Below are 15,198 nucleotides of genomic sequence, written 5' to 3'. Positions count from 1 at the left end.
GTGTTAAAATGAACTACATCTGAAGTATGTCGCATACTATACTCAGGATAAGTTACTTAATGAGTAGGACTATTTAAGGAATTAAACACAATTAATCAATGCTGGGGTGGTGTGATACCTGAAGTTGATTATTTTCCAATAGCAGCACGTCCTGAAGTGGTTTATTCCTCTTATACCACTGCGATTTGCCAGCAAAAACAAATTTTATTTATTAAAGAGTGACACATCTCTTTCCGCATACGTTTTTATCCATTATAGTTACATGCATCTTGAAACCGCAAACCCTTCCATCATAAAGACTTCACCATATCACCAATTACACACATTTAAAAAAATATATATATATATATATATATATATATATATATATATGCATGTGGAACATTCACACAAAGACAAATCCTTGTGTATGTTTTTACTATGAATATAGTTGTTATAATCGCAGAATAACATATTGTGCTGAATGTAAATTGTATAATAACATTATTTTTCACTATGTAGCATAAAATGGGTAAACATCTCTAATTCTTTCATAAGTAATTGACCTTTTTGCTTATTTAACCCAACGATATCCTGAATATTAAGTAAATTACCTGACTTCTATGCCCCGAATTGCTGCTGCATCCTGATGCTTAATCGGTTTGCATCTTAATGCCAGTGGTCAGGGAATTATCTGTGTTTGTTTTGCTCTGCAGCTGAACGTGGAGGCCAGTGACTTCCTGAAGGAGCTGCAGGTCAAACTGAACAACGTCATGGACGATCTGAGCAGGATCTTTGCGGTCAGGTAGGTGTTCAGCTTAGCGCTATGTCACGAAATAGTTTGATGTATTGGCACATATTTAAACAGATTTTAAATAGATTTTTATAGTTGTGATAATGAAGTAGCATCTGTGAAACCTAACACATTAAATGTTGCTATAAATGTAATTTGTAAGGGTGTACAAACTTTTGCACATTTCTCGTACTGTTTTGAAGCACTGTATCATATAAATGAATTCCATAAATTAAATTTTTGTTTAACAGTGTGATAGTGAAGAGTGAATTTAGGCCTAACGAAAATGTTATTTGTTCTAGTTGTCATTGTTACGTCCCAAAAATGTTGTACAGTGTCTAAGTCGGTGTGACTGAGTTTTGTGTGTGTGTTTGTGTGTGCGTGTGTGTGTTGTAGTTTCCAGCCTCACATTGAGCAGAGTGTGAAACAGATGGGTGACATCCTGAGCCAGGTAAAGGGTGCTAACGTTCCTACTAATGGAAACGGCAGCCTCACACAAGACGCCGACAACGTGCTTCAGCCCATCATGGACTTCCTGGACAGCAAGTGAGACACATGCTTCATTCCCAGAGACTTTGTTAATGGATGTTTTGCATTTGCATGAAATTAGCATTTTATTAGTTAGTCAGGAAAAACATACATGAGGCTATAAAGCACAGTAAATTACAAAAAGTGGTGGGAAAAGTGGCTAGTAGTGTCAAGCGTGTAATTCAGGTGAAACATGATCTTGTGAGTCTGGTCTCAACTCTGAGAAATATCCATCCTCCAGTCCAAGATCCTCCTCCAGTTAAATGATAATGTAGCTAGTGGTTTATATCATGGAGGAAACCTAGCCTGAGCCAGTCACAGCTCATACTAGTGGATTTACTACAATTATATATGATGACCCAATAAAATTGAGGAAAACTCAGTGTTTAAGATTATTGTATCGATTGTTATATAAGTGCTGTGTATTGTAGGGAATGATTTTGAGTAAAATAAGCTGCATTGGTAAGGGAATAATGGGTTATCTGGGATTATGTTGGGTATTTTGTATGGAACCAGAAAGTGTTTTTGCTTTGAGTCTTCATAACTCAGAAATGCAACTGAATTGGGTTCAAATGGGATGTAAGAAATTTATATCCATCCTATCTCTCTCATTTCTCTCTTTCTCTTAGTTTGACCTTATTTGCAAAGATCTGTGAGAAGACAGTGCTGAAGCGGGTCCTCAAGGAGCTGTGGAAGCTGGTCATGAACACCATGGAGAAAACCATTGTTCTTCCCCCACTTACTGACCAAACAGTGAGTGTCTCTAATAGCACTTATCCACCAGACAGTGCAGTACGGCATAATACGGGAACAATCCCATGTTTTGTTATTTGTGTTGCTAAGCGACTCGTACCATTCAGTTTCCCTTTTTGATGGGATTACCAGGAGTGCTGAACACAATGAAGCTGAAATAGTGTAAACCATTAATTAGTTCAACACTATTAGCACAGAATTGTCATTGAGTTGTCACTTGAGTTGTCACTTGAGTCTTCAATGCAGGCATCACTTGCAGGGTTTCTTGAATCATCACTTGAGTTGTCACTTGAGTCTTCATTGGAGGCATCATTGAGTTGTCACTTGAGTCATCACTTGAGTTGTCACTTGAGTCTTCAATGCAGGCATCAGTTGCAGGATCTCTTGAATCGTCACTTGAGTTGTCACTTGAGTCTTCGCTGGAGGCATCACTTGAGTCGTCTCTTGAGTCGTCTCTTGAGTCGTCTTAAGTCATCTCGAGTCATCACATGAGACACCACTTGAGTCATCACCTGAGTCATCACTTGGATCATCACATGATTCATCACTTGAATCATCACTTGAGTCATCAATTGAGTTGTCACTTGAATTATCAATTAAGTTAACTCTTGAGTTGTCACTTTTACACAATTATACAATTGTAACATGTATGTAATGTTTATTTGTATGTATTGTAATATGTAAAAAATGTAATGTTTATTTGTATGTATTTAGACTGTTATGTATTTCTTACCTTTGATGCACCTAACATCTGGATATCTTTAAATTCCCAAATGGCTTCTTATTCAGTTAGGTACGGTATAACATAATGCTGTTAAAGTGCAGTGTAAACCCAACACCACTTCACTCAACATTCTCTCTATTTTTTTTAAAGTAAAAGTATTGGCACCTTGCTTTATTGTGGTCAATCAGTACCATTATTGCAGGCAAACAAACTCACGGTGTGGGATGCTTTATGTACACCAGATACAGTGCAAAAAAAAATTAACTTTGCAAATTTGAATACCCATACCATCACTGGTCACCACCAAATAACCTCCAGAGAACTTTCAAATTAGTGTCATGTGATGGGAAATGGATACAGGCACTCGACCAGGGTACAAATAGTTCTGGATTTGGATCAGTAACCTTACCATGCTGTAATAATGTCTAGAGAACTAGCTGATCGTGCTAGTATTGAGCTCCATCCTGCTGAGCTCAAACTGTTGAGAGATAATATTACATTGTTCCTAGATGAGGAACACAAATATGATCTGATGGGCAGAAGCCAGAAAACAGCTTGTGCTGCCTCCTGCATTTAATCACTAAAAGAGGAGATAGTTTCTTCGTGTAATGCAATATAGAATTAATGATAGACCCAGATGGGGGTGGAGAGAGCGTGGGCTCTGGGAGTGTGTGAGTATGAGAGAGAGAATGTTGGGGTGTATTGGTCAGAGAGAGAAATCCATCCAGTGAATCTGTCTAAATGTGATAACCTAGTCCTCTTTTTCAGGGCACACAGCTCATCTTCAATGCTGCTAAAGAGTTGGGTCAGCTCTCCAAGCTAAAGGTAGATACACAAAATTGTGCAAACAACACTTAACAATTAACAATCAAGTGTAATAAAAAGACATTATAATGAAACATCTGGATCGATAAATCAGGAAACAACTATTGATCAGTTTGTTAACAATTTGTTTTTAGGAGCACATGGTGCGAGAGGAAGCTAAGGCACTCACCCCCAAACAGTGTGCAGTTATTGAGCTGGCACTGGACACCATAAAGGTAAGAACACACACACACACACACACAAAACAATTCTACACCTATAGTACACACAGACCACACTCAAACAGCACATGTATATTCACTCTGAGGTAATGAACATTTGTGTGTGTGTGTGTGTGTGTGTGTGTGTGTGTGTGTGTGTGTGTGTGTGTAATAGCAATACTTCCATGCTGGTGGTGTGGGCCTGAAGAAGACATTTTTGGAGAAAAGCCCGGACCTGCAGTCTCTGCGCTACGCTCTGTCACTCTACACACAAGCCACAGACAAACTCATCCGCAAATTCGTCCAGTCACAGCACAATCAGGGTACAGCACTGTATATATATATATATATATATATATATATATATATATATATATATATATATATACACACACACACACACACACACACACACACACAAACACAGCACTTCACAGTTAAACGCTTTAAAAAAAATCACTTACATATTTAATGTAATAAATATAATAAAATCAATCCTAGCAAAAGAAAAAACAGAAGTCAAAAAGAAATCTCTTTACATGTAAACATTTAAACAGATCCAAAAATAAATTTCTTTTTTTAAATCCAATTCCAATCTTTGCCATCTTTGGGATGAATTTCTTAATATTTCCTAATTTTTCATTCCATTTAAAATGTGTTTTAATATTATTACTGGGCATCTTGACATCTACTATATGAAATTAATTCATAAATACTGTATATATTTTTTTAAAACTTCTGCTCTTTTGAAAACTCTTTCCGTCATTAAACTCTCCCCGTTTTTTGTTCTACTCTCTTCCTGTTTCTAGTCTGCCTCCTCTCTTGTTCTTTTTGTGCCTTTAGCTGTCATCTGTCTCTGTGTCTCTCTGTTTCTGTGTAATATGCTCACTACGTCTTTCACTGTATGTCCACTGCAAACTGTCTGGCTTTTGTATTGCTGTCAACATCCTTTATGTTCAAATGTCAACATCTTGTTCAGATGCTAATGTGTTTCCATTAGTATTTGTTTTCAATCTCTCTCTCTCTCTCTCTCTCTCTCTCTCTCTTGCTCTCTCTCTCTCTCTCTGCTGCACTACTAGTTCACGGAGGTAAAGGGGTGAGGTGCACTCCTAGTGAGGATGTGTACCCAGAGAAGGGTACGTGTGTCCGGGTCTCTGAGCACAGAGCTGCTCCCTGCATGGGCATGATTTTAAACAAATATTCATATTTGTATATGCAAATGAACAGTTTGCATATTCACATACGCATGTGAGGTTATCAGTATTAAGTGGGCATTATTGGGTATGGATGGTGAGTGGACCTGCTCTTTATCGACACACCTAAATCAGAGGAGATACTAGTATTCTTCCTTTCTCTCACACTTCCTGTCTCTCTGTTGGACTCTTTCCACCAACAAGATGCTGGTGCCTACATTTAGAAAAAAAGAAGAAAAAAAAAAGGTTTTTCCCTAACCTTGAAAAAAAGTCTAAGTAGAACCCTACAATCAAAGGTTTCTCTTTCAATAAAAGTTCCAAATAGTCTAATTCCATTAGAGACCCAGAACTATTTAGCCATCTTTTTTTTCCCCAAGAATATAGTCTAGAACTCTTTCACACTTTTCGGCCACAGAAGAAGCCGGGTGTTAGCCAGCAACATCAGAGCTGGTACCATCAGAGGTTTGGGGGCCATGTCATTTTGGCGCTATGACAACTACTTACGTTATTTAAATACACGAACAGTGCAGAAAGGAATTTTGAACTAAATTTAAATCAAAACCATGAATCAATTGTTTGAGGAAGAAAATAACAGGCTACATTGTTAATGCAAATGCAAAAAGAACTTCGTTTGATCCTTTGGTTCATTCATTTGGTCATTTTGCATGTAATTGCTGTCTATTGATAAATGTTGATATGTTTGTACAGATGTACAATTTGTAAAACTCTCCACAGTCATTATTTTTACACATTACATTATGTAATGGTTTGGTCCACTGCTTCATGTGAGGCAAATGCAATAAAAAGGAGTAAGTGTAGAGCTGAGGAACTCTATACCACCTCAGTCCTGGAGAAAATGTAAATAGAAGCCTGAAAATGAAGAATTTACCCAGATCCATTGCATGGTATTATAGTGAGTCACATTTTTAAAGATGTCTTTAAAGTGATATGATCATTATAGGTCTAGTGGCAATTTTAAACATTACAGGAAAAGTGGACCTGTTCTCATAACACTTTGCTGCTTCCTTGAACAGCACTGCAAATGTGTTGGTGGAAAAGGCATATAAATCTCTGTGTGTGTCACATATATTTGGTGTGAATGAGCTCTAATGGAGAGCAGGTGTTGAAAAGGCAGCAGAGGTCACAGACTAGCATGAAGCCTGGCACACATTCAGACTGCTCACTTTCCATTTCCATTAATGCAAGAGAAGGATTGTGCTGATCTCTTCATAGTGAGTGTGAGCGTTTACTGCTAACGCAGAACCTTCACATCACTGTTTTATGGGAGTGCTTTTCTTTAATGGATTACTTAATTGCAATTATGTGATTCAGTCATTACAGCATTTTAATTAGCAGATGGAAGTGAAGTGTCAGCTATGCTGTCCAACACAATTCATCAAGATGACCAAAAACAGTCCCTAAAAATTAGTAGTAGCTGTGACTAGAGTATCTAGAGTGTGCTCGGGTATATCTGTTGGTATCATATTAAGACTTTAATAAGGCTTTTGAAACAAGGTATGAGGTCATGAGAACTACAGCACCATCTAGTGGATTAAAACGAGATGTTTAATTAGCAGTTGATGTTTTTCATTTAGATTCTACAGAGAACATACAGTAGGTCAAGGCTGAGCGAGGAAGATATGTAGCTCCTGATATGATCACATTTCACAAAACAAAGCGACACCATACAGGACCTGGATTACAAAAATTTAATTAGTGCTTTGACGTTGATTTTTAACTAGGAGGTGTGGCCTGACTGCAACATTTTCTTGGACAATTTTGTCACAACATGGGGGACACGGTGGCTTAGTGGTTAGCACTGTTGCCTCGCACTTCCAGGGTTAAGGGTTTGAATCCCACCTCGAGTTTGCACAGTGTCCCCGTGCTTCAGGGGTTTCCTCTGGGTATTCCGGTTTCCTCCCCCTGTCCAAAGATGGGCTGTACGCTGGCTGGCATTCCCATATTGAGAGTGTGTGTGATTGTGCCCCGCTCAGGGCACAATCCCTGTCCCCTGCCTTGTGCCCCAAGTCCCCTGGGATTTTCCAATGAGGTTTTCAACTCTTGGGCCCCTAGCTCTGCACAATTTTCATTCTCTTGGTTCATTCTAGAGTTCCTGGAGTCATTCCCACTTTTCCCCTGAATATGTTTTCGGAGGAATAACTGAATAATAAGCCAGGAATAAACTCCAGTTTATATGTGTGCATTATTTTCATTTATTATTTATTTGAAATTGTCTTACAGTTCTGAAGCTTTTCATCTAATTATTGCAAACATAAAGATTTTTTAAATGTATATTTCCAGATTTCGCATGCATTGTCACATGCAGCTTAGCATGAAGTTTTAGAAACAGAAAATCACTTAAATAAATAAGACCTTGAGGAATGACACGATCGTGTGCATGGGTTGCATGGCAGGAAAGTACAGGTGGCACAAGCTACAGTATGTAACATATATAAAACTACATTTCTCATACTGGCTTGTGTGGTATAATTTTTCTGACTGTTGACCTTTCAGCCTCGGGTGTGGATGACGCAGTGGGAGAGGTGTGCATGACCGTGGAGATCCTCAGCGACCCCAACACTGGAGGACACAAAATCAATGTTAAAGGTTGAAATTTTCCCCTCACTCATTCTCCATCTCTATGACTAATGAATCTGTGAATGACACTTTTTCAATCCTCCCAATCCCATGTGGTGTTGTGTGTTTGATTGTCAGTGGTGGCAGCCAATGACCTGCGCTGGCAGACTCAGGGCATATTCCGGCCCTTCGTAGAGGTCTACATTATTGGACCTCACCTCACAGACAAGAAGAGGAAGTTTGCCACCAAGTCCAAGAACAACAGCTGGTCCCCGAAATTCGGAGAGTCCTTCCAATTGTACGTCTGTGCTTATTAAAATACAAAATTATGTAGTTCATAATGAATTTTTTTTATATGTAATAATTAAGGATCCTAATGTGGCTAAGAATGATTGAAAGCTACATTAAAGTTAGCATAATCTTATTTGCAAAGAGAAAAACTTTATTAGCATTTTTGATTCCTGTAAGAAAACATTTTTTTTTTCAAGAAACAGTGATGGAAGACACTTTTTCAGATAATAATGCTCCATGTTATTTCATATTGCATACTCAGTTTAAGTGTCTGCTTTCTAATGTAGAGCCCCATAGATGACATCTTCCTCTTGGTTTTCTTATTCATTCATTCATTCATTCATTCATCTCCAGTAAGCACTTTATCCTGGTCAGGGCCACAGTAGATCCGGAGCCTATGCCAGGAACACTGGGCCCGAGGCAGGAATGCACCCTATATACATTCACATTCAGTCATTCACACATCGAGGCAACTTAGACACACATGATCAGATCTTGAAGAGAATGCCCTTCTTTGCCCCTCCTTGCCTCTTCTCCATCTCTCTGTAGTGTCCTGGGCAGTGAGCTGGGCCCCGAGGGCTACGAGCTGCAGGCGTGTGTGAAGGACTACTGCTTTGCACGAGAGGACCGTACAGTTGGCATGGCTGTGCTGCAGCTAAAAGACCTGGCATCGCGAGGTGGTGGAGCCTTCTGGTTGCCCCTGGGCAAACGTGTGCACATGGATGAGACGGGCCTTACCGTGCTGCGAATCCTCTCACAGCGCAACAATGACGACGTGGCCAAAGAGTTCGTCAAGCTCAAATCTGACCAGCGCTCGGCCGAAGAGGGCCGAGGGAGTTAGGAGACTGGAGATCTGTGTCCACACTGTACACACGCACAAGAAATGGAAAGATGCACACACACACACACACACACGTAAACATGAACCATGTGAACAGGAAACAGTCAGTACAGTAAACACTGACTTGTATATAGACAAATGTGAGTTAGAGAAATACTGTTGTGCCTCTCCAGAGGCATAAGCACTAAAGCAATCAAACCTGATTCAAGCAAATAATGATGTCAGAGGTGTTGCTCTTTCATCTTTGCCTTTTTTTGTAAAGGGAACTCCGCTGTGACATCCTAAAATGCAACAGTATAGACACATACATGCCCATTTTATGCCCAGTCTCCTTTTTGCATTCTAAATCTACAGTAGAATTAAGCATGCTTCAAAGCTTATATATATAAATATAAATTTAAAAAAACAATAGTGATTAACACCATACATATATCACACATACAAATTTTCCTACTTTTTATCCTTTATAAAAACATGCCGAAGCCTTTTTGACCGTATGTCATAAGAAACAATAGCCATTACTCAGTTGTGCAGTGAGCAAAGGCAGCACTATAACCATGTGTTAGCGATCCACGCATGGCTTGAGTCGGCACATTGCTCCTCCGTACTCTACTCTTACATGTGTAGACCAGCATGCTGCTCCTACCTGCTTACCCACAATGCATTGCTGCTTACAGGAGCTACATGAATTCTGTGTTCACTCTCCCTAACTCATGTTTTATAACCAGACAACTGTAAAAATCCAAAACATGATGGGGCTCGATATTTTCGTGTTGTTTTGGAAACTTAACTTTGCACTTAAGCCTCTGTTGCATGTTTTTGAGTCCAGTCCCAGTTGTGTGTTTCTATCCGTCCGTCTGGTCCAGTCAGAACTTTCTGTTTCTGCTGTCCTCTGTTACATTGTGCATGATGACGCCAAGCCACTTTAACACTGTGACTCTCTCCTCGTGCCCACCTCCGCTGCTGTGCATTATGGAGCTTTAGGTTGTTTGATTTTTTTTATCTATGGTTCCTGGATATCCAAACCAAAACTGGTAGTTGGAGTGGTGAAGATTGAATATGCTGTTATAGACCTCAAATTCAGAGTAATGAAAATGGGATCCGGTGATATGGCAAAAATATCATAATATTGCAGTACAATTAAAAATATTGCATAACATTGCAAGACAATTAACATTAACTGAAGAGTAGGGATGTGATTAAAAAAAAAAAAAAAAAAAAAAAAAAAAAAAACTTTTGTAAAAATAGATTTTTACCCAACCAGTCAGCTGCAGTCAATAACAGAAATCCTATCAAGTTAACTAATTTTGCCTAGCTGATTTATGATTTTTAGAATCTTATAAATCCTGTCAGTTTAGCTCATTTTGGCTAGCTAGAAGGTGGTGCACTGATAATTATGAATATTTATGAATATCCTCTCAAATCCTCTCAGAAAACCTGTCAACTTATTTTTAGCTATCTAGCTGTATTAAGATTATTAACATTATGAATATGTCTTTAAAAATCTGTCAGGTTAGCTGATGTTGGCTAGCAGGCTAGCATTAGCAATACAGATAACATTTATGAATATGACTTAAAAAGTCTCTCAGAAATCCTGTCAGGCTTATTTTAGCTCACTAGCAGATTATTAACATTATGAATACAACTTTAAAATGAAGAATATGAAAAATATTAACATTAAGAATATGACTTTTAAAAAATCCTCTCAGAAAACCTGTCAGGTTAGCTTATTTTGGCTAGCTAGCAGAGTTAGCAATGTTTTTGTTTTGTTTTTTTTCATTTATGAATATCCTCTCAAATTGTCTCAGAAATCCTGTCAAGTTAACTTATTTTAGCCAGCTAGCTAAAAGTTGTACCTTTTAAGACTTAAAAAAATCCTGTTGGAAATCCTGTCAGGTTAGCTAACTGGCCAGCAATATATCCTGTCAGGTTAGTTCATTTTTGCTAGCTAGCTATGGTTAGCAATAAGTATATGTAACATTTATGAAAATCCTCTCAATTCTGATCAGAAATCCTGTCATGTTTTCTTATTTTAGCTAGCTAGGCAAAGGTTATAGGTTATACTTTCCTCTTGGAAATCCTGTCAGGTTAGCTCACATATGGTAGCTGGCCAGAGTTACCAATGAATATTATTAACAACTATGACTTAAAAACCTGTTAGCTATAAGGCTTGTGTTAGCAGTGAAGATGGGTTAAAGTTAGCATTGAAGATTGTTAATACATTTATAAACATGACTTTAAAGATCATTTATGAAATCCTGTCAGGTTAGGTTGTGCTACATAGCCAGCTATCAAAGTAAAATAAAAAAGCATATGTATGAATGCCAAATACTTTTTCTCCCTATTTGGAATATTTCTGTATTCCTTCTGGGGACTACAATCTGCTGACAGAGGTCACTGATCTCAAGATTCTTCAGAATTTTTATGAATGAAAGAAGTTTGTTTTTTTGAATGAATGAGTGCCTCTCTAGCATCTCTCAGTGATTAATTAGAATCTGGGTACTCCAGTCTGGATTGCCCTTTTGAGAAAAGTGTCAACAGTGTGAAATACGATGCAAGAGGTTCGCATTGCAGCTTTCTAATAGTATTACTCAATAGTGTTCAGTGCGGCTGGGTCTGTAGTCCAGGATTCTGCCAAATAAAAGCACCGTCTATGTCATGTTTAAGTCTGTACCTGTCAGATTATAGATGAACCAGACTGTATGTCTGTGGCATGTGGGCACAGCTGCGCTTTGCTCATGTTGTAATGTAATTAGTGTAAACTCGTCTGTCTTAATTCTACAGCAATACTATAGACTGAGACTAAAACAGAACCGTGTGGAGAGTAAAACTGAAACGCACATGCCAAATAGTGTCTCTTAGTCAGCCATTCATCCAGGAGGATGCACAGGCATGTACAAGCAACAATAAGCAACAAGACGTGTGTACACCATGTTAGTTTTCACAAACTAGTTGAGTATTCAGGAACAGTGGGAAGCACAGGACACAGATATGTTTTCAGGTATGTAAGCATTTAGTGGCTGTTCCAATAAACTGAAGTGCATCATTAGCGCCGTTCCTGCACTTTTCATTCACTTAATGATCAATTCCAGAAGTGTTCTTGCCTCTGTGAGGGCTGTCTATGTGGTCTTATGAGGGAAGACAGCCAGTCATGGATAGATAGCCATCCAAGTTTGCTGTTTTTACACCTAAACCATAGTGCAATTAAACCCAGTCACAGTGGTTAGCTTTGGACTAGAGTATTAAATGTTTACAAGGCAGAGTGTTTCAGCACAAATCGTTCGCACATACTTATATAATTACTGTTGGGAAGCAAATAGCAAAATGGGTCGAGTTTAAGAATTAAGTAGAAGTAGTACTCATAATATTGCAGTGGGCTTTAATGTCCAAACCAAATTCAACGCAGCTTTGAATGTCCGTCACACTGGCCTTTACTTGGGAGAAACAGTTAGGGATGGACATAGTCAAACAATATGACATGCTTAAAAGAATATTTCAGCCAAAAATTAAAATGACCCAAATTTGCATTGATCAGCTAATGCTTATTTGGCGTCTGAAGTTTGCTTTAGTTTTGCACAGAATCATTGAGGCTAATGTTCTTGATAAGTAAGAGAAGCTACCAGTAGCTACCAGTTTAGTATCGTACACACTGCCTCCATCCAGGCTTGTTCAGGATCTCAGACAGACTATCTCATGTGGATTCTAACACTGTTTGACACAGTTATGTATAAAAATAATTCGTGTTAACATTTACGTTATAGCAGCTATAAATACTGGTTCTCAAATCAGCCTCTATTTTCTCTCTTTTAAAGCTAATATGACAAAAGTTTGGCATTTTACCAAGAAACCCAAAATCGTAAACTTATCTTTCCCGAAGACTTCCCCATGGAGGAAAACTTACTGACCGTTACAAAGCTCTGACACTGGAGACTCCTTCCATAAATGGTAAACATCTCAAGAGTTATGCTTTTCTTTGCTAAATAACACTTTTTTAAATAGGATTATTGGCCTTAGATTTTACTATAGCAACAATAGCATATTAGAATATAGACTCTATGGATGTAGAAAAGTATTAGGTGTGTAGATTCGAGAATTCAACAGCACTGTGATATACGTCTACTTCACGTTTGTTTACATATTCTACTATTTTTGCAAGTGTGTAATGATTTGAGCAGACAATCTGCTCAATGCTAAACTGGTAGCTATAAGCTGCCCTTTCTTGTTAGCCACAATAGCCTTCAGTGCAAAACTTAAAAAGCAAGCTTCAGGCACCAAATATATCCTGGCTGATAGACTGAGCTGGAGGTAAGGGAAATGTTGTGGCATTAATCTTTGGTAAAACTATTCCTTTAACAAATGCAGAAATGCCGTCACCATGAGGGCTCGCACTAAACACACAAACGCACACACACGCTCACTCACACACGCACATACAGAAACTCGCACCCACAGACCCGCTCAAGCACAAACTGGCATGAAGATTACCCCATATGCATGCGTGCATGCCTGCTGCCGTGCGGTCCACGTGCTGCCCACATTGTGAATAGAAATTAAGTGCATGAAGGGGAATCGAATGTTAATTGTGCCAGCACGTGTCTTTTTTTTTTTTGGTGTTTATCCTACCAACTATCAAATGATTTATCTTTATATTTCCTTTGGTGTTCATATTTTCAAATGTATTTATTTTTATCAAAAAAAGCTTGTGAATACATAAATGTGTCCAAAAATGAATGTAGCGTGTATAAGCATGAGAGGATGTTTTTATACCGGGGATGTTTCTAATTTTTATTTTTAATCATTATGATGGTTTCTAATCAGAACAGTGGTGGATTATTGCAGCATTGCTTCCTATTAAAATATGATCACTCAGTCAGGCCCTGTGGATTTATTTCCTTGTAGAAAGATGAGCACGCACACACTCAGCCAGCAACAGCCATCATGTTTTAAAGATGCAGTTTGTAATATTTTACTTGTCCCGTTTTAAAAATAACATTGGAAACTGTGATTCACAAATGTTGCTTTTTCTTTTTGTGTACTTGTTTACTTTTACTGTACTTTTCAGGCCTGGAAATTGCCCATAAGCTGGAACTGAACTACTTAAGGCCAACTGTATGGGACAGAGGGGTCAGTGTTTTCATTGGAGTGGTAATTCACCTTGCAGGCAGCAGAGGGCTCTACAAATGACAAACAGCTTCTTTAAATTTATATTTTACATAATTTATGTTCACATTATAGACTTCTTAAAAATAGTATATTTTTTATGCACCCAAGGCACAGAGTTCCAAGACATTAGTGTAATCAGGGTACAAACCCTCTAATTTCTGTCTTTACATATTCTCTCTAATGAAATTTTCTTTAGTATTATTTGATAATTATGGGACTATCACGATACTATTACAATAATTATAATTACAGAATAATCGTACAATATGATTCTACCATGAGGCCCACTCAATTCACTTATTATTGTGTGTAGAGAATATTGGCTAATCTTAATGTGTAGTGTGTGCAGAATGAATAAGTAATTTATTTTAATTATATTTATTACATATTCTTATAATTATTTGACTGGTCATTTTAATTGAATGAGTTCAATCCAAACCGCACTAACACCTTGGACCTATTGTGTTCTGTAATTGACTAGTTCAATAATAAAAGGCTCTAAGGCATTTGAGATCACTGCTTCTAGGAGTTGAATGGGTCTCCAAAATCTCAAGTCCAGATTTAATGCTAATTATCAATATTTTTAAAGTAACTAGTTTAACATACTAGTTTCTATGGCATCAGAGAAATCCATGAAATGGAAAAGTCATAGAAAGTCATATAAAGGAGAACACTGTCAAAAATCAGGAGGAAAGAAAACATTGAAATTTATTTATGCTCTTTGCAAAAAAAAAACTGAACTAAAGCCAATTTCCAACATGTGGAAGAAAAGACATGTGGTCCAGGAAGTCATGACTTATCTCTTCCATGAGTTTATGATTGAAACAGACAAAAGACAAAAGCAAGTCTCCATTTGCACTGATTAATTAAATATGATGGAGATGTGGTTCTTGAGGAATGATCTCACTTCTCAACAGCTAGAGCCTCAACACAGACTGAGCAAAGGCAAGAGCACTTATTGTATTTGTGTAGTCTTAAAGCGCCACTGCGTTATCTGGCTTTTATATATTATCATGTGAATAAATGAATTCACAAATTAAGTGCAATATCACTATGTGATCTGTACACACAAACTGGATTATACTAAACGTAATTAAATGCATATTTTAGGTATATGCATGCCATGCCAGGCACAAGTGTACAGTATACTGTATAGTGCTTGTGTTTATTGGGTTTCAGTGCCTCCTAGCGGACACATGAAGGAGTGCAGTACAGATTTCTAAAGAAACAAAGCTGGAGACTGTAAAACTCCAATGATAAACTTATAACAGCTTCATTTCCCACGTGGCCCTTAAACACAACAGTTTTATTAAAGTTGTGTTCTGTGGGTT

The 15,198-nt window shown here is 37.9% G+C and overlaps 1 protein-coding gene across 1 annotated transcript in view; it reads left to right on the top strand.

The window, feature by feature from the left end:
- Window positions 1-13,709, top strand: part of LOC113533480 (protein unc-13 homolog A) — a 58,788-nt gene extending 45,079 nt beyond the window's left edge. Inside the window, exons 33-42 of the mRNA XM_034297688.2 lie at window positions 696-784; window positions 1,169-1,318; window positions 1,930-2,053; window positions 3,546-3,602; window positions 3,737-3,817; window positions 3,978-4,125; window positions 4,882-4,938; window positions 7,510-7,602; window positions 7,711-7,870; window positions 8,413-13,709. Of these exons, the coding sequence (XP_034153579.2) occupies window positions 696-784; window positions 1,169-1,318; window positions 1,930-2,053; window positions 3,546-3,602; window positions 3,737-3,817; window positions 3,978-4,125; window positions 4,882-4,938; window positions 7,510-7,602; window positions 7,711-7,870; window positions 8,413-8,704 (1,251 nt within the window). The 3' untranslated portion in view covers window positions 8,705-13,709. The remainder of the gene's footprint in view (window positions 1-695; window positions 785-1,168; window positions 1,319-1,929; window positions 2,054-3,545; window positions 3,603-3,736; window positions 3,818-3,977; window positions 4,126-4,881; window positions 4,939-7,509; window positions 7,603-7,710; window positions 7,871-8,412) is intronic.
- Window positions 13,710-15,198: the final 1,489 nt, after the last annotated feature.

This window comes from Pangasianodon hypophthalmus, chromosome 21 (assembly GCF_027358585.1).
Source record: "Pangasianodon hypophthalmus isolate fPanHyp1 chromosome 21, fPanHyp1.pri, whole genome shotgun sequence".
Classification (NCBI taxonomy): domain Eukaryota; kingdom Metazoa; phylum Chordata; class Actinopteri; order Siluriformes; family Pangasiidae; genus Pangasianodon; species Pangasianodon hypophthalmus.
This window is presented reverse-complemented; position numbering and strand designations above follow the sequence as displayed.